Below are 21,970 nucleotides of genomic sequence, written 5' to 3' on the forward strand. Positions count from 1 at the left end.
CATACTATACTTCCCATTATATTAAAATTAAATGATGTCTTCCCATACTCTCCAATTAACTTCTCACTATGATCTAATAATACTATAATACTAGGTATAGGATATAACTATAAATACTTATTATACTATGGTATTATATTCTCTCTCTATGTAGGATATAAATGACTCTAATCTAATATACTCTTTATATACTATCTTAAAACATCCTATCTATTCTCTATTATCTCCTTCTCCATAAATAAATCTAAATTATTATATCTAAATATAATAACTTCATTACTATAATGAACCATATCAATACTAAATCTATACGGATTCATTCCTAATTCTATATTCTCCCCATTAAAATAATAATCATTAATCTATAAAAATGGTATACTCTAATTCACACTCAAATGATCATCTGGTCCAGGTATTAATATAAAATTATTTTTTTAAACTCCCTATATACTAATTAAATCTATCTAAATATCCCTATATCATCCCATAATAATCAATATTATCATAATATCTCTCATATATATCCTTAGATAAAAAATTTCCACTTAATATAACCCTGTCAACTTTTCCTATTTTTTTCATTAACTCCTAAAATTCCTTAAATTTCCTATCTATATATATCTCACTTATTATAACCATATTAACCTAACATACCTAATTCTCTCCACCTTCACATGGTATACTTGCTATACTATAAACATAAAAAAATCCATTCTTATATATTCCCTCCAATATAACAAAAAAATTCTAACAAAAAAATACTTCCGATTTTTCCTTTATCTCTAATCTTAACCTTAACCTATCATTCTAATCCTCCAAATAATATTCTCCATTTTCCTCCCTTATTAATCCAAATATAGAAAATACCTTCTACTCTCTTAATCCTAATAAATAATTAATACTAACTATATTGTTCTCCTTCTTATAATACGGATTTTTCTTAATTCTCTAATAAATAACCTCATAATTATCACTATAATACATTATTCTACTTCTCATTAAATCCCCCTGTATAATCTCATCATATCTAATCCTATTAATTAAATTCTCTCCTTCTCCTTTATATATTCCAATAACCTTCTTTACTATATCTACGTCTATCAACTCATCGTTTCATTCTCTCTCTATTATACCTATTATCTTATCCAAATCATCCATCTTCCCATTCTCCTCTAAATATTTATTCAAAAAATTTATTGCTTCTACTGAAAAACAAAGATCATGCAAATTTATCTTATATTCTAACATATGATATAATTATTTTTAAAAAATATAAGTCTATAAACTTATACCACCATATCAAGAAGGTCCTAACTTTGCTTCAAAACCCTCCTCATATGATAGTATAAATTTCATAGACTTATATATTTAAAATTTTAAATTTATGTTAAATTTTAAAAAATTAATTATGGTATTAATCTATTAGGATCTCTAGGAAACATTGAAACTTTTCTTATATTACCAACATCTAATAACAACATAACTATCCTATCTAATCCTAATCCAACTCCTCCATGTGGTGATACTCCACACTTAAAACATTCTAAATAATATGATATAGAATTGTCTTTCTCTATCTATACTTCTTTCTCTTTCATTCCCTATAATAATTCCTCATATAAATGAACTCTCTATGCACCAGATGCTATCTCTTCTCCTCTTAAAAATATATCATAACTATTAGAATACTTTTCATCTATCTAACATTTCTTAGTATAAAATGGCCTTACACTATACGGATACTTATCTATAACATAAATATCTCATCCATATAATTTCTTTAATATAATATATAATAATTTCTCATCCTCACTACTTAAATCTTCCCCTTCCTATATCTTACTTCCTTCTCCCTATAATAATCCAATAACATCCTTATATAAAATAATATTAACTTTCTCCTATATAATTATTTCTCCCTTACTAACTATACTATACTCATAACTCTTTCTAATCTCATCAATTAATTTCCTTAAAAATCCCCATACACACTCTATAACCTCATGATAATCCTCTCTTATTTCCATCTCCATATCTAATCCAATAAATTCAGTTAAATGCCTATGCGTATTACTATTCTCTGCTCTAAATACAGATCCAATCTCATATACTCCTCTAAATCCTGATGCTATACCCATCTATTTATATAACTATGGTGACTATGCTAAATAAGCCTTACTATTAAAATAATTAACAGAAAATACACTCGCTCCTGACTCACTAGCTGATGATAATAATTTTGGTGTCATTATTTCAATATAATCTAATGATGAAAAATATTCCCTAAATATTCCACTAACTTTACTCTTTAATATCATAATACTCTACATAAATGGACTCCTTAAATCTAAATATCTATAATCTAATCTTAAAGACTAACTGACCTAATTAATCTACTTGTCGCAACTCTCTCCATCATTCAAAATTATATCTTCCTACTCAAATGGTAAGGGGTTCAATAAATTCTTAGATATAATTTCAATCTCATCAATCTCAATCTCTAAATTCTTTACACTAGTACTCTTAACCTAATTCTTGACCTAGTTTAATCTACCTCTTACCCTAATAAATGACTCCTTTGTTATATCTAATTTTTTAAAATATATCCCCTATATAGTATATATCCCCTATCTAAAAACTAAAAATATTATTCTCTTAGTATTTCTTATACTCTTAACATAACAATATAATAAAATTTCTTTATCTTTAAATAAATTTTCATTGTTAAAAATTTCTTTTATCATTTAACACTGAAATATAAATGAAATCTTTTTGTAAAAGTTGAATAGAAGAATTAAATATTAATATAGACATACAACAAAATAATATTAAACAATTATATAATCAATACATAGACAGTAACAATGAAATAAATGCTCTAAAAGAAGAATTGTCTGCTATACAAGAACCTGCTTCTATAGTAGGGGAAATAGTAAAAGTTATTAATGAAAAACAAATCTTAGTAAAAATATCATCTTCAGGTCAATACATAGTAACAAAAGATAAAAATATAAATATTAAAGATTGTACTCCGAATACTAGATGTATATTAAAGAATGAATCCTATAAATTATATAAATTATTACCTACAAAAGTTGATCCCTTAATAGCTTCAATGAAAGTTGAAAAAGATATAGATGCAACTTATGATATGATAGGTGGTTTAGATAGTCAAATAAAAGAAATTATAGAAGTAGTAGAACTACCAATAAAACATCCAGAATTATTTGAAACTTTAGGTATAACTCAACCTAAAGGTGTCTTATTATATGGACCTCCTGGTACAGGTAAAACATTATTAGCTAGAGCTGTTGCTCATCATACTAATTGTTGCTTCATTAGAGTCTGTGGATCAGAATTAGTACAAAAATATATAGGTGAAGGTACAAGATTAGTCAGAGAATTATTTGTTATGGCAAGAACTCATGCTCCTTCAATTATATTCATGGATGAAATAGACTCTATAGGTAGTAAAAGAGAAGGTGGTAGACGTAGTGACTCTGAAGTACAAAGAACTATGATGGAATTATTAAATCAATTAGATGGTTTTGAGTCTAGCCATAATATAAAAATTATAATGGCAACTAATAATATAAATATTTTAGATTCTGCTCTTCTTAGACCTGGAAGAATAGATAGAAAAATAGAATTTCCTAATCCAGGTGCTAAAGAAAGATTACAAATACTTAAAATTCATTCAAGAAAAATGAATATAGACTCAAATGTAAACTTAGAATCAATAGCTGAAGAATTAAAAGATGTTTCAGGTGCAGAATTAAAAGCTGTTTGTACAGAAGCAGGAATGTTTGCTCTTAGAGAAAGTAGAGTACATGTAGTTCAAGAAGATTTTGATATGGCTACTGCAAAAATAATTCAACAAAATAAAAATAAAGAAAATTTATTGTGACTTTAAGTATATAAATTACATAATATATTTATTAATTCAGTGTTTCATATAAGAAATATTAATCTCAAAAATATCATCTATTAATTAAAAAACTAATATTGTTTCGAATATTCATTATAAGAATCTAATTAGTGTTGTATATTATAATTTAAATGAATTGAAAGCAGAAAAATATTAAAAGTATAACATTTGGAATACTTTCTCCCAATGATATAAAGAAACAGGCTGTTGTAGAAATAAATAGTTCTATTATATTTCAAAATTATCATCCTAATCCTAATGGTTTATTAGATCTTAGATTAGGTACTACAATGAAAGAATACTTATGTTAGACATGTGAAGGTTCTATAATAGATTGTCCTGGTCATCTAGGATATATTAAATTAACCATGCCTTGTTATAATATTTTATACTTAAAATAGATTGTAGAAATTTTAAATATATTTTGTTTCAATTGTCAAAATTTACTTATTAAATCTAATTCTTATCTTTTTAATAAAATTAAAAATATTTCAAATACTTCTGAAAGATATAAATATATCATAAAATATTCTAAAAATATAAATAAATGCTACTCTTCTAATAATAAAAATTTTTGTGGATATTAGCAACCAAAATATAAAAAAAATAATTGCGATATATTTGTTATATACAATGAAGGTATAAATCAAAAATTAATTACTCCTAATCAAGTCATCTCTTTATTTAAACGTATAACAAGTGATGATTGTAAGTTATTAGGTCTTTCTACTTTACGACCTGAATGATTTGTCTTAACTTATCTTATTGTTCCTCCTCCTCAAGTAAGACCAAGTATAAGGATAGGGTCTAATATGTACGGGTTCGATGACCTTACCCATAAACTTGGCCAAATTATAAGAATAAATAATTATATAAAAAAATTAGAAAATTCAGGAACTTTACAACATATTATACAAGAATGATTCCAATTACTTCAATATCATATAGCTACTTACCTTAATAATGGTATATCAGATCTTAAAGAATCTAAAACTAGAGCAGGTAGACCTATAAAAGCATTATATCAAAGAATAGGTGGAAAATTTGGAAGATTAAGAGGATTCCTTATGGGTAAAAGATGTGATTATAGTGGAAGAACTGTTATAGGCGGTGATGTTAATCTAGACTTAGATCAAGTAGGTATTCCTATAAGAATAGCTAAAGAATTAACTATACCAGAAAAAGTAACAGAATATAATATAGAAAAAATGAAAATATTAGTACAGAATGGACCAAATAAATATCCAGGTGCTACTTCAATAACTAGACCAGATAATATCTCATTAGATCTAAAATATATGAAAGTATTAGATAAAAATATAGAAATTGGTTATATAGTAGATAGACACTTACAAGACGATGATATAGTAATATTCAATAGACAACCAACATTACATAAAATGAGTATGATGGCTCATAGAGTAAAAGTATTACCTTTCAATACATTCAAAATGAATATATGTGCTACTTCTCCTTATAATGCAGATTTCGATGGTGATGAAATGAATATACATGTACCTCAAGATATAAATGCTCAAGCTGAAGCTAAACATCTAATGAATATAAAAGATCTTATAATATCAGCTTAGTCAAATGCTCCTGTTATAGGTGTTGTACAAGATGCTTTGTTAGGAGTATATCTATTAACTAATAAATCAATAATTCTAAATAAATATGAAATGAATATAATATTATAGGACTATAGTAAAATATTACCAATAATAATAGTAAAAAATAATATGTACTATACAGGAAAACAAATTATAACTTCTATACTACAAGAAAATAATTCAATAATAAACTATCAAAGATCAATAGATTCTATCCATAAATATAAAGAACAATCCGTACTAATAATAAATAATAAACATCTAGTAGGACAATTAGATAAAAAATCAATAGGAAAAACTTCTGGTTCCATAATACATATACTCTATAATGATTATTCTCCAGATCATGCTAAAAATTTCATTTATAAAATTCAAAAAATGGCTACACAATTTTTAAATATTTACGGATCAACTATTTCCATTAAAGATGTTATTATTACAAATAAAACTTATAAAAATAATCTAGAAAATATTTTTGATAGTACAGATAAAGAAGTTAATCTCCTTATAGAAGAATATAAACAAATGACTTTAGAAAGATTGCCGGGATTTTCATTATAGGAAACTTTTGAATTAAAAGTTAATCAAATTTTAAATAAATCAATAGATAAATCAAGTACTCTTGTTATGAATAATATTAATTCAACAAATTGATTAAAATAGTTAGTTAGTTGTGGCTCTAAAGGTAATAATATTAATATTTGTCAAATATTAGGTTGTTTAGGTCAATAGAATGTTTCCGGAAAAAGAATTCCTAATGGATATAAAGATAGATCACTCCCACATTTTAATAAGGAAGACTCAGGTAGTAAAGCTAGAGGCTTTATAAGAAGCTCATATATAGTAGGTTTGAATCCATATGAAATGTACTTTCATGCTATGGGTGGAAGAGAAGGATTAGTAGATACTGCATGTAAAACAGCTGCTGTGGGTTATATATAGAGAAGAATGATTAAAAGAATGGAAGATGTTACTGTAAAATATAATGGATTAGTAACTAATAGTAAAGATGAAATAATTTAGTTCCTATATGGTGAAGATGGTATAGATGCTATAGGTATAGAATTATAGAAATTAGAAATAATAGGCATGGATGATGAAACATTCGATAAAAAATACTTATGAGAAGAAAATGAATATCCAGATCTAAAATAGAAATTAGATATGGAATACTATATACTAAAAGATAATAGAGAATATCTAATAAAAAATATAAAATCATTAAATAATACAGAATACTTTAACCTACCATTAAATATAAAAAGATATCTATATAATTCTATAGCATTAGATACAGGTATAGAATTACCTTCTCCCACTTATATAATAGAAAAAGTAAATGATCTATCTAATAGATTAGCTAAGTTAATATATGATGAAAGAGGAATATTCCTATACTCAATACATCTAAGATCAATGCTAGCTTCTAAAAGAATAATAAAAGAATATAACTTAAGTAAAAAAGCATTTAATATGATAATAGAATATATATACAATAAATATATAAAAACAATAATACATCCTGGTACTAATGTAGGAATAATATCAGCATAGAGTATAGGTGAACCTACAATGTAGATGACTTTAAATACATTTCACTATGCTGGTGTAAGTAGTAAAAATGTTACATTAGGATTACCCAGAATGGAAGAACTATTAAATGCTACTAAAGAAATAAAAACTCCATCATTATCCATAAAATTAAAAGATAAAGGAATAATAAAAAATTTCGTATCTAAAATAGAAACTTATCCTATAAGTAATATATTAGATTGTATAGAATTACATTATGATCATTCTCATTAGATAGATTAGGAATTCATAGAATTATATATGGAATTAAATGAAGAATTAAAAGAAATAATATGATCACCATATATTATAAGGTTAATATTAGATACTTAGAAAAAAGAAAATAAAATATTAAGTAATAGAGAAATAGGAAATTGTATAGAATTATATATGAAAGATTTATTTTGTTTTTTTAATGATGATAATGAAGATATTTCTATAATTCATATTAAATTTAAAAAAAATAGTTCAATTATTAAGAATTTATATGAAGAATATGTTAATATTGAACAGTATTTTAGAGGAATAATTAATATTATAATTAATATATTAATGAGAGGTGACACTGGAATAACTAAAGTTATATTAAAATAGGATGATAATGAATAGATATTAGATACAGAAGGAACTAATTTAAGAGAAATTATTAATATGGAAGAAGTTGATTTTAAAAGTATTTATTCTAATAGTATATAGGAAGTATATAAAATATTAGGAGTAGAAGCAGCGAGAAGAGTTATAATGCAAGAATTGAAAAATGTAATAAGTTTTGACGGTAGTTATGTTAATTTAAGACATATAAGTATATTATGTGATGTAATGACAAGAGATGGAAATATTTCTCCTATTAATAGATATGGAATGAAATTTAATAATATAATAAAAAAAGCGACATTTGAAAGAAGTATGGACTGTTTATTAGAAGGAGGATTTTTTAATATTAAAAATAAAATAAAAGGAATATCTGAAAAAATAATTACAGGTTAGTTAATAGAATGTGGAACATCAAGTTTTGAATTATTATTAAATTTTTAGATGTTAAAAAATATAATAGATTAGTCATTAGTAGTTGATAATAATTTATATTTTATGTAGAATAAGATGAATATTAACATAGAAAAAGATTAGTATAATGTAGAAGGAGATAAAATAATAATAGGAGAAGATATAATGAAGATGAGTCCTATATATTAGTATTAGGAATGTTCAGTAAGTCCTGTTTATAGTTTACCCATAGCTGCATCACCAGTATTTAATTAGAGTAGTATAGAGTAGGGATAGTATATGGGATATACACCTACTACACCTAATTTTAATCCTAATTAGAATGGAATATAGGAATATAATTATAGTCCTACTACACCATAGTATTAGCCTATAGTATCACCAATGGCTAATTCACCTAACATATATTCACCTGTAGCTAATTTTTCACCTACATCACCTGGTATTAGTAATTATTAGGATTATAATAAATAGGATCAAGGAAATTATGTATCTAATTCACCAGTTTATAGTCCTACATGACAAGGTTAGGTTAATTCACCTGGATATAGTCCTACATCACCTGGATATAGTCCGGCATATAATTTTCCAAATATTAACAATAGTCCGACAATATTAGAGAGTAGTGATGAAGATAATAAGTAAGTTTTTTATTATCAATAAATTTCATTTTATTTTTTTTAATAAAAATATCACAAAATAGAAAATATAAGAAGAAGAAAAATACAAAAATAGTTATCTAAAAGATGGGTTAGTCAATGTATAATTATGAAATAGATATAATATTGATAAATAATAAGTTATTAGAAAGATTTATTAAGATAGAAAGAATATTTTATAGTTTTCTTAAAATTAAAAATTATTTTATTTATTCTTCTTCCATATTAGCAGATTGATATCCTGAATATTCCTAAATTAAATCTGTTATATTAGATTCAGCTTCTGTAAATTCCATTTCATCCATTCCTTCACCAGTATATCAATGAATAAAGGCTTTTCTTTTAAACATAGAACTAAATTGTTTCTTTATTCTTTCAAATACAGATTTTATTGCAGTAGTATTACCTATAAATGTGCTACTTGTTTTTAAATTAGCAGGAGCTATATCACATAAGGATGTTTTAATATTATTTGGAATTCATTCTATGAAGAAATTAGAATTTTTATCCTATACCTATCTCATCTATTCATCAACTTCTTTAGTAGAAATTGAACCTCTAAACAATGCGGAAGCTGTTAAATATTTTCCTTCAGTAGGATCTATTGCGCACATCATATTTTTACAATCAAACATCTACTAAGTTAATTCTGCAACAGAATAATTTCTATAATCTTCACTTTTTCTACTAGTTAAAGGAGCAAAACTAATAGTGAAAAAATGTAATCTAGGAAATGGAACTAAATTTACTGCTAATTTTCTTAAATCTGAATTTAATTGACCTGGAAATCTTAAACAGCATGTCATTCCTGACATAGCATGACTAACTAAATGATTCAAATCATTATAAGATGGATTAGTTAAGTTTAAAGTATTCTAACATATTAAATATAAAGCTTCATTATCTATTATAGGGCAAGAATCTGTATTTTCTATTAACTAATGTATAGAAAGAACGGCATTATAAGGTTCTACTACTGTATCACTTACTTTTGGAGATGGAAATACAGGAAATGATAATAATAATCTATCAGGATATTCTTCTTTTATTTTAGATAATATTAAAGTTCCCATACCTGAACCTGTTCCACCACCTAATGAATGACACATCTAAAATCCCTAAACTTTATCACATAATTCTACTTCTTTTCTTATAGTATCCATTACCTAATCTACTAATTCTGCACCTTCTGTATAATGACCTTTAGCTCAATTATTTCCAGCACCTGAAGCACCATGTATGAAATTATCTGGTTTAAATAATCCTCCAAATTCACTTGTTTTAATTGTATTCATTATTCCAGGTTCTAAATCTACTAATATTGATCTAGGAACTAAACGATTACCTTTTGCTTCACTATAATAAACATTTGTTCTTTCTGATGTATTTCTTACAAAATCATTTTCTTCATTTTCTTTAGTAATATATTCTTTGATACCTGTATTAGAAATATTATGTTCTTCGTTAATTGACTATCAAAATTTATAACCAACTTGATTTCCACATTGTCCAACTTGAATATGTATAATTTCTCTCATTTAATTTTATGTTAATTTTTGATAAAAATAAAAATGTGAAAAAATAATAATTTTAAAATAATTTTATATAATACAGATATTAAGATAAAAAATAAAAAATATTTATTTAATAAAGAAATTGAAATACAAAATGAAGTTAAATTTATTAATAAAGAAATAAATATAATTTTTTAGAATAATTTTAATGATAATTTATCATTATATGATGAATTAAAGAAGGATTTTTCAAATAATATTAATTTAGAAAATATTTGAAATAATTTTTTATATTTATTTAATGAATATTATGATAAAAATATTAACAATAATATAATAATTCAAATATTTATAATAGACAATAACAATATTTCAACTAATAAGTTTATCAATGATTTTATATTTAATTATTATATTAGTACTAGTGAAATGGATATAAATAGTATATGTAAAGAGTGAAGCATAGATAGGGATGATATAACAATAATAGAAGATAATATAATAAATGAAGAGAAATTAAATGATATAATAGAGACAATTCTAAGTAAATATATAGATAATTTAGTTCTTAAAATAAATTAGAAATTATAGTTAAAAGAAAAAAGAAAATCATTCATATAGTTATTATGAGATAGCAATAAGGAAGAAGATAATTTAAAAATAAAATATTATATAGCTAATAAAATGTTAATGTTAGGATTATATGAAGAAGCAATAAATATATATTAGATATTACTAACATATAATATATATGTAACATATTCAATTCTTCAATTATATATATGTGATATAATAAGAGGAGTTATATTAGAATAGGATGAAGTATATGAAATAATAGAAAAGTTATTATTAGAAGAAAAGAAAGAGGATGATATAGAATATTGAATAATTATAATAATAATATATAATTCATTCAATAATATAAAATTAGAAAAAGAATTATATAATAAGATGAATAGTATATGAAGAGAAAATAATAAAGAGAATTTAAATATAGTATTAAATATAAGTGGATATATATATTATAAAACTTTAGATATATATGAGAAATGTATAATATATGAATTGAATTTAAATAAAATAATAAATTATAACTATAATAAATAGTATCTAATAAATAGAAAATATTATAGTATAAATGAAATATGAAAAGATGAAATAGAAATAATATTAGAAGAATATGAAATAGAAAATAATAAAGAAAATATAATAATATTACACTATGATTAGATAATAAAATTAAAAATTAAAAGAAAAACTATAAATTATAATGAAGTTAAAATAAACATAGGAGAGATTATATCTATAGACAATAATATAATTAATTTAAAAATAAAAAATAATTTTGAAAAAATAATTTTAAATCATAATGATAAAAATTTAAAAATTGAAAAAAATATAAAAATTGAAAATAATAATATAGAAATAGAAAATATAAAAGATTCTTATTATGGTGAAATAATAACATGTCAAATAAATACTAAAGAAAATATAAAAAATATTTTATATAAATAGAACAATTAGTATTACAATGTTCTATAGATAGAAAAATCTGAAAATTTTTTAAAATTTTATTTTATAATTTTTTATGAAAATTTAAAATTTAAAATATTTTTTAAAAATAAAATTTATATAAAAAAATTTAAAATTAATTTAAAATTTATAAAAAAAATAAATTATTTATTTTTATATAATTCAAAAGATATTTTAAAATTTAATACTTTAGAAAAAAATGTAAAAATAAAAATAATTCAAGAAAATTATTCTTTTAATTTTTTAAAATAGGACAATGAAAATAATTTATTCTTTTTAAAAGAAAAAATTGAAAATGAAAAAAATCAAGAAAAATTCTCATGTATAGATAATGGTATTATTAATAAAATTATAGAAATTAATAAAATAAAAATTAAAAAAATAAATATTTTAATAGAATATAATAAAGAAAATAAAATAATTTTTGATTATTTATCTATAGACGAACATATTATAGATAAAAGAAATTATATTCAAAATATTATTTGTGAATTATTTTCCTTAAATTCCTCCTTTATTACTCTAATAATTAGAAATAAATTAAATATAAAATTAAATTTTTATATAAATTTAAAAAATAATAAAAATTATTATATTTTAGGAAATATGAAAATAAAAATAAATTTAAATGAAAATGAAATAAAATATATAAAAATTCCCGTTTTGTTCCATTCTATAGGCAATTATGACATAGTATTTTCTTCTAAATTTATTACTTTTGATCCATTTATAGGAAAAGAATATCATAATTGAGGTATTAAAACAATTAACTTTTTAATTTTTTTTTAAATATTTGTTTTGTTAATAAAAATTTTCAAAGAAAATTTTTAAATGTTATTTTAGAAATTTTTTTGAAAAAAAAATTAAAAAGTTATTTTAATAAAAATTTTGAAAAAATTTTTAAAATAAAAAGTTATTTTAATAAAACAATTTTTTAAATCGAATCTTAATTTTTCATAAAAATATCACACTTTTTAATATAGATTAAAATAGACCTCTTATTCATTTAACACAAATAAAATGGTATTTCCAACTACAAAGACAGCTGTTAAAAGAAAACATAATAAGAAAAAAACTTATTCCTTATTTAGAAGCTATATTCCAAAAGTATTAAAACAAATAGACCCTACTAAGAAATTAGATAAAGGTGCAACTACAGTAATATCAGATATGTTAGTTCAATTTGTAACTAGAGTAGAAGAAACTTTAACTGATCTTAAAGTAAAAGATAACTTAAAATCTGTTACTTTATCCACAAGAGACATTTAGACTGCAGTCAGATTATTAACAGCGGGAGAATTATAGAAACATTGTATTTCAGAAGGAGTTAAAGCAGTAACAAAATATAATACTCCATCTAAATAAATTTAATTTTTTTAACACTAAAATAATAATAATAATTTTTATATGTTTAATATAATAGATTTCATCTATATGTTCTTTAGTTTAACTAATATAATAACTTTTTTCTTCATTAAAAAAATTTCATTATCTTATATAGTAACTATACTATATCTATTCTTAACCTCTTATAACTTTTATATTTATATAGATGATAAAATAAATTATAAAGAATATATAATAGAACTCATAGATTCTATTATATTTTTATTCTTCCTATTATTAGTTCATCAAGAAATATCATTTTTATCATCATTCCAATATTTTATAAAAATAATAATTTTTTTACATAAAATTAAATTTATGAATTTTTTAGAAATAAAATTATTGTTTTTGTTAATATTTCATATTTTATTTTTAATATTGTTATTATCAATAAAAACAATAAGTCAATCATATCCGACCATTATTTATATGTCATATACTTACCTAGAACTAAAAGTATGATATAGTCTTCTCTACTCTTTGATTCCTGTAAATTTAAATATTAATTTTGATCCTAAAATTTGTTCAAAAAAAATTAAAGATAATTGAAATATTTACATAAATTCAAAATATTTCTAGTTTTTTAATTTAATTTTTATCTATAAATATCAAATGATTGTTAACTTTTTATGCGCAATCTTTTACGGATTAACTCAATACTTTTCTGCATATATGATTGTTAACTTAATTAATTGATTATACGATGAAAATAAATTTAAAAAATTTTATATTTATTGCCTTTGATCAATGTGTTTATTAATATATATTATTCGTATTCATCTTTATGATTACTCCATTAAACAAAATAAATTGATAGGATTGAAATTAAAAATTGGTCTTCATTATTTAATATATAATCATAGCCTTACTCTAGAACCACAAGAAGAAATGAATTTAAATATAGGTTCTGCTAGTAATCTTCTCTCTTTAGATATAGAAAATATATACAGAGCTATGGTAGAAATAGATTGCTTACTAGCAATAATTGTTCATATCTTTATGGTATTTATTTACATAAGTTATTACTCTTTTTATTCCATACTATTAGGATATATTATGTTCTTTACTCTAGTAATAATTTCAATCATCTTATCCAAACTAAGCCGTAATTATCTTTCTAAAATATTTTTATATAAAGACGAAAAATTAAAATACATAAATGAATTTTTCCGTAACATAAAAATTTTAAAAATTTATAATTGAATAAAACCCTTCATAGAAAATATAATTCAAATTAGAAATAAAGAAAATGAATATGCAAAACGGTTCCTATTTGTAAATTCAATAAATTATGGTATTTGAAGAGTCGCTTGTTATGTTATTGAATATATTACTGTCGGATCTTACTTATATTTTCAAAAAAATAAAATTTTACCCGGAGATTAGTACGGATTTATTTTTGTTATCGGATTTCTTTCTTGCTGTATTCAAATTCCAACTTTGTTAGATGTTATTATTAACGCTACTATTAGCACAAGCAGAATTAGAAAATTTTTTTTATTAAAAACTTATAAAAGTAATTTTAAACAAAAATTTTTAAATTTTTCTAGAGGTGATATTAATATAAATAATACAAGTTTTTATATTTCTAACACTAAAATTGAATAGGCCCGAATTATTAAAAAAATTAATTTAAATATAAAACAAGGTCAATTTGTTTGTCTAACAGGTAGAACATCTTCCGGAAAGACTACTTTGTTAGATTGTTTAGGAAAATTATACATAAATAATCAAAATAGTAATAATAGAGTCTTTATAGTTTCCGGAACTTTATCTTATTCCTCTCAAATCCCTTGATTAGAACAAAAATCAATAAAAGAAAATATAATTTTTTATTCTCCTTTTAACACTAAAAGATACAATGAAGTACTTACTATTTTATGTCTAGATTAGGACATAAAATAGTTTCCGGAAGGTGATGAAACTATAATTTCCGAAGTTAATTGTAATATTAGTGGTGGTCAAAAATAGAGAATAAATTTAGCAAGAGCTATTTATAAAATAGCTGATATTTATTTATTAGATGATGTTCTTTCTGCTTTAGATGTTTCCGTTTCCGAATTTATTATAAAAAATTGTTTTAAAAATTTTTTAAAAAATAAAACTATAATTTTAGTAACAAATTCTCTTATGGCAATGAAATCTTGTGATTTTATTATTTATTTAGAAAAATTGAAAATAGTTTATTAGGGAATTTATTCTGATATGACAGAAGATAAATTAGAAATATTAGAAGATGATTGTGAAGAATTTGATGATGCGTAGATAGAACAAAATAATATTTATAGGGAAGATTCAAAAAGTTTTAGTATGACAAAATATTTTTCTATTACTAGAGACATTGAAGTAATTGAAGAATATTAGTAGGAAGAATTAATTAAAAATATAGAAATAATTTCTGATCCTAGTATAGGTACAGTTAATTGATATTTTAAAAATACAAGTTATATTATATTATTTATAATAATAATGGCGTGTATATTAAATAAAACTATGAGAATATTATAGACATCTAAATTAAATTTATAGGAAAATTATAATAATTATTTTAAAAATGAATGAAGTATATACTTTTATGGACAATTATTATTCATGATTATATATTATATGGTAATGATGCTATATAGATGAATAGTTTATATAGGGTTCGACTCTAAGTTGTTAAGAGATTTAGTTAATACTAAGTTATTAGTACTATAGTAGTTATAGTTAGGATCAATAATAAATAGATTCACAATTGATATGCATGTAACAAGTATTACAAGTGTAGTATATCTAATAATAATACTATTCATAATAGCAGAATGATTAGTATTCATGGTGTATGGAATATTATATATAGAACATATGTATATACTAATAATAATATTCACGATATCTCTAATAATATTATAGATATTATATCTAAAGATTATATCAAAAATAGAACCATTGTATCTAGTAAAGTTATATAAGTGTTATAATAATTATATAAGTAATATGAGAGGATATAAAACTATAAAGATAATGGGAAGATTAGACAATGTTATAGAGGAACAATATAATATAATATAGACAATGGCAAAATATGATCTAACAAAGATAGAGATGATAGGATGATTTACTATGAGAACAGAATGAATAAGAATAATATTAACATTCGGATTATTATTTCTAGTAATATATAAAGAGAATAGAAATAATTCATATAAGAATACGGGAGCATTAGTAAGTTTAGTATTCCATATAACAACAACAACATATTATCTTATAACAGCAATAGGATGATATTGACAAGGTATGACACATACTAATAATATAAGAAAGTATTGTAATTTAGATAAAGAAAAAGACGGAGAAATATTAAATTAGATATGGCCTATTAAGGGAAGAATTGAATTCAAAAATATAACATTGAAATATCCAGGTAATAAAACACCAGTATTAGATAATATATCATTCATAATAGAATCAGGATTAAAGATAGGAATAGTAGGAAGAACAGGAGCAGGAAAATCAACAATATTCTCAACAATATTATAGATATTAGATATAGAAAAAGGAGAAATTATAATAGATGATTTCGACATATTAAAATTAGATCCTAGATATGTAAGAAGTAAAATAAGTATAATTCCACAAGAGCCTATAATATATCAAGGTACAATAAGATATAATATAGATCCTTAGGATTTATATACGGATGAAGAAATAAACAGTTGTTTGAAAATAGTTAGATTAGACAATATAATAGGAGAATTTCCTCAAAAATTAGAGCATAATATTAAGTTATCAGAAAATCCATTCAGTGTAGGACAAATGCAATAGTTATGTTTTGTTAGAGCATTATTAAGAAATTCAAAAATTATTTTATTAGATGAAGCAACAGCATCTATAGATTCAGAATTAGATAATTTTTTATAGTCTGTTATAAGATTAACATTTTCAAAATCTACAGTTTTAACAATAGCACATAGATTAAATACAATAATAGATTATGATAAGATTTTAGTATTAGATAAGGGGAAAATAATTGAATATGATACTCCTTAGAAGTTATTAAGTTATGATAGTGTATTTAAATCATTATATGACTCTTAGTAAGTTTTTTTATTTTTTAAAAAATGTTTTTTTTAATTTAAATTTATGTTAGGTTAAGGTTAGGTTAACCCTAACCTAACCCTAATTTTACATAAAAATATAATGTTAGAATATGAAATATTAGCAATGAAAGTAGAAGAATTATTAATAAAAAAATAGCCAAAAATAAAATATAAATATATAAACATAATAGATTCATTTCATTTTATTATAGAAGAGTATAGAAATAAATTATTATTATCAGCAAACAAAAAAACAATATTATTATTATAGTTAAAAAATGATTTTAAAAATATTGAAGAAAAAATTTTAAATTCAATTTAAAAAATTTTTTAAATAAATATTATTTTTTATTTTTTAACACAAAAACATAAATATGAATTTATATAATAGAAATGAATTATTATCTGATAATTATAAGGAAAAAAATATTAAAAATGAAAAAATATTATTTAAAGATTTAACTACATATAAAAATATAGAAATTAATAATAAAATTTTTGATAATATTAATGGAGTATATGAAAAAATATATGAAATTAATAACAAATAGAAAAGTACCGTTTGTACATGTAACAAATCTCAATGTTTAAAATTATATTGTGATTGTTTAATAAATTAGTTATATTGTAATGAATCATGTATGTGTAAAAATTGTAAAAATAATACAGATTTTGAATTAATAAGGAATAGAGAGATTAATAAAATATTAAGTAAAAATATTGATGCTTTTAATAGTAATAAAAATATGTGTAAATGTAATAAGACTAAATGTATAAAAAAATATTGTGATTGTTATTCTAATAATTTAAAATGTAATGAATCATGTATTTGTATAAATTGTAAAAATCACACTTAATTTGAATTATAAATTTTTTATAATTCAAAATTTAATTTTTTAAAATAATATATTTTTAAACTTATAAATTTTTAAAAAAAAAAAAGGATAATTTTTTTTTAAAAATATTTTAAAAAATAATATACTTATAAATAAATTATTTTTAATCAAATAACACTAAAATAATTTTTATATACTTTAATATGGGATTAACAAACAGATCTTTTTATATATAGATGGGAATATTAACATTATTATTTATATTAACAATAACAATAATGCTTATAATAGATCCATATCATATTTTAAAAAAATATATATCAGATGATAATTTTTATTAGATAGATTAGAAAATATTACAAATATTTGGTGAATTAATTTTAATTAAAAACTAGGATATATGTAATGTATTATTTATGTTTGTAAGTAATATTCATGAAGAATATAGTAATAATATTCCTAATTTATCATCAGAATATTCTATTATATATTATAATACTAATAAAATATTTATAGAAATTGTTAATTTATTATCTATTGAAATAAATTATTTATATTTTTTAAGAAGAAAATTATTAAATTATTATAATTATAATCAAATAGAAAATGATCTATTTATTATAAAAGAATATAAATTAAAAGATAGTAGAGAATTTTTTAATTTTAATAATCCCAAATTTATTAATATACCTATTAAAGATAGTAAAAAAATTTCTGTAACATTTGATGATTTTGTTATAAGTTTAGATTATAATGTATTATTTGATTGAAAAAAACAAGAATTAAAAGATTCAGATTTTCATGAATGTGATATATTTAAATCTAAAGAAGATTTAAGTAAAGAATATTATCAATATACAGATAAAGATAATTGTATCTCTTATAAACTTATTTATAAAGAAGAAGAAATAGAAACGAAAAATAAAATATATGAACAAAAATTAAATATTATTAAAACTTGAAAAGAATTTAAAGGTATTAATATATATGAAATAGATATATCAAAATATAATGATGAATATTATTTTAATATTATTCAATATACATATATAAATTTTAAAGAAAAATCAATAAAATATAAATTTAAAATAATTAAAAAAACTATTCAAAATGGTATTATTCCTACTCCAATATTAGAAGATTTTAAAAATAATGAAATAAAAACCCCTTTAGCTATTTCTAATGTTTTTTGATCCATTAATAATATTAGATAGAGTCATTATTCTTTAGGTGCATTAATATAATTAATTTTTTAAATAACACAAACATTTTTAAATTGGAATATTTCTATATCATCTTTTTGTAGTTAGAATAATGTTCATGATATTGCTATGATACAAAATATTATGAGAAAATATTATTCTAACCATAGAGAGATGATATAGAAATATTCATGTTCAAATTAATTAATTATAAAGTTCAATATTATTCTTGTTACCAGAAAATAAAATATATTTATCATTGAAACATATATTAGTAAGCTTATAGTTTATATTATAATTAATAATATTATTAAGAAATTTATATTTTCCTATTCCTTTATTACTATAATAACATATTGTATTATTATTATTACTTATACCTGTAATACCATAATCTCTTAAATTAAAATATTTCTTATTACATATAAGATTATTACCCTATAATAATTCTTCCTTATTTAATTTATAATGATATAATACTCCATATCTATCACCATCATATATATTATAATAACTATTATCATAAAATATATTCTAAACTTCCCTATTAATAATACTCTTATTACTTAATAAATTATAATAATCTTTCATTTTTCTTATATCATATAAATATATTTCATTAATTTCTGTAGATACTATTAAATAATTCTATTCTATCTTATTAATATTAATTATTCTATCTTCAAGAATAATTCTCCTAATAAATTTAAAATCTTTTCCATTAAATATACTAAAAACATTTCCCTATTTATACCCATAACTAATAATATAATTTCCTATATAAAGAATATTGTCCATACTACTCTTATCTATTACTTCTCTATTCTTACTAAAATATTCTATTAATTTCTCCTTCTATATATCATATCTTATTATACTATTCCCTGTACTAATATAAATATTTTCTCTATATTCCATAATATTTTTAATCTTCCTATTAATTTTTATATTTTTTAAAATCTTAATTTTCCCTCTACTTATTCTAAACATACTAAAATAATTATTCATAGTATCTATACTAACAAATTCTTCCCCTTTACCTATAAACTTATTAATATAATAACTATTACTCTACATAAACTCATGTTTAAAAATATTTCTTCTCTTAAAAATCTTTTTCTTTCTTTCCTCCGTTATTTTCTCTATTTCATAACTATTATACTAATAATTCTAAGTCTATTCTATCTCTATCTCTTTATATTCTGCTTCTGGAAATAAATAATCATAATTTATCATTAATAATATAAATAAAATTAATTAATTAAAACTTTTCAAAACTAATTAAATTAAATTTCTCTTTATTTTTCTTAAATTTAATATCTTTTACCCTCAATACATTAATATTTTCTTCTTCTTTTTCATTGTATACTTCTTCTATCTCTCTATTCACTTGTATTGAATTAGTTATATCCTATAATGGTATTCTTTCCTTCTTATTCTTCTTCATTAATATAATTTTATCAATTTATGGAAAATTATTTAACAATTTATAAACTTAAATTAAATAAAATTAATGAATTCAAAAGAAAATTAAATAATAATAATATTTTATCCATTAATGAAATTTCTAATGAAAATTATTCCCTTATTTTTGGTACAATTTATAAAAATACTTCAATAAAAAATAAATTAATTAATTATTATTCTAATGACATTAATAATATCTTATTAAAAAGAAATTCTTCCTATGATCAATTAATAAATACTTATGAAAATAATTTATACATTGAAGATTCTCTCTATAAATTGAAAATTTTAAATAAAGTTAATGTTATAAATGATAATATTTGTATAGGTATTCCTGTAGTACTTTCTGGTAATTATAATAAAAAAGAAAATACTTTTTATTACGATAAAATTCATTATCTTAATAATATAATTGAAAAAATTATTATTAATCCAACTCTTAAATTATCAATCAATCCATTGCTAATATTAATTTCAGACTTTTCTTTTAATATTTCTTTAATTGATTACTTAAATAATATTTTAAATAATAATTTTTTAACACTCATAATTTCAGGCATTTTTTTAAATATAGAAGAAAAAAATTTAAATGAAAATTATGAAAAATTAGATAAAATTTTTGAAAATTTTTTAAAAAATAAAAATTTAAAAAAAATATTTCTTTCCCTTCAAATAATAATTCAAATAATATTTTACCTTTATATAAATTTTCTTCTTTACTTTTTCCCTTATCTATAAAATATAATAATTTTATCCTGTTAGAAACTCCTTCAAAGTTTAATATAGAAGAAAATAAAATATTTTATACAATAAATCATACTAAAATTAATAATAATAATTTATATATAGATCATATAATTAATAATAAAAATCTTATTCCTAATTCTCCTGAAGAAATTCTTTCTAATAAATTTTTTGATCTTTTAGATAATAAAAATTTTATTTATTATATAGTTCTAACAAATAATAATTTTAAAATTCAAAAAATTATTTCTGAACAAATAATTTGCTTTAATCTTAATATACCATCATTCTCTTCTTCTAATACAATTTTATTATACGATATAAACTTAAATAATGGTATATTTATAAAGATTTAATTTTTAAATATTTTTTAAAAAAAACATAAATTTAAAATAAAAAATTTTAAAAAAATCAATAAATTTAATAATTAAT

The 21,970-nt window shown here is 20.8% G+C and overlaps 2 protein-coding genes and 1 pseudogene across 2 annotated transcripts; 2 read left to right on the forward strand and 1 right to left on the reverse strand.

Annotated features, from left to right (window-relative positions):
* Positions 1-2,761: 2,761 nt before the first annotated feature.
* Positions 2,762-3,907, forward strand: LOC125290201 (26S proteasome regulatory subunit 8-like). Its single transcript, XM_048237126.1, is given in 2 exon segments — positions 2,762-3,200; positions 3,597-3,907. Coding segments are annotated over 2 exon segments (750 nt in total).
* An 833-nt stretch (positions 3,908-4,740) lies between these two features.
* On the forward strand, positions 4,741-5,571 carry LOC125290202 (DNA-directed RNA polymerase II subunit rpb1-like; the record flags this gene model as incomplete). The annotated part of the gene is given in 1 exon segment (XM_048237127.1): positions 4,741-5,571. A coding segment is annotated over 1 exon segment (831 nt), but the record flags the coding sequence as incomplete, so codon positions are not given.
* Positions 5,572-8,983: 3,412 nt separating this feature from the next.
* On the reverse strand, positions 8,984-10,312 carry LOC125290203 (annotated as a pseudogene).
* Positions 10,313-21,970: the final 11,658 nt, after the last annotated feature.

Source organism: Alosa alosa, unplaced genomic scaffold, assembly GCF_017589495.1.
Source record: "Alosa alosa isolate M-15738 ecotype Scorff River unplaced genomic scaffold, AALO_Geno_1.1 AALO_1.0_unplaced_2, whole genome shotgun sequence".
Lineage (NCBI taxonomy): Eukaryota > Metazoa > Chordata > Actinopteri > Clupeiformes > Clupeidae > Alosa > Alosa alosa.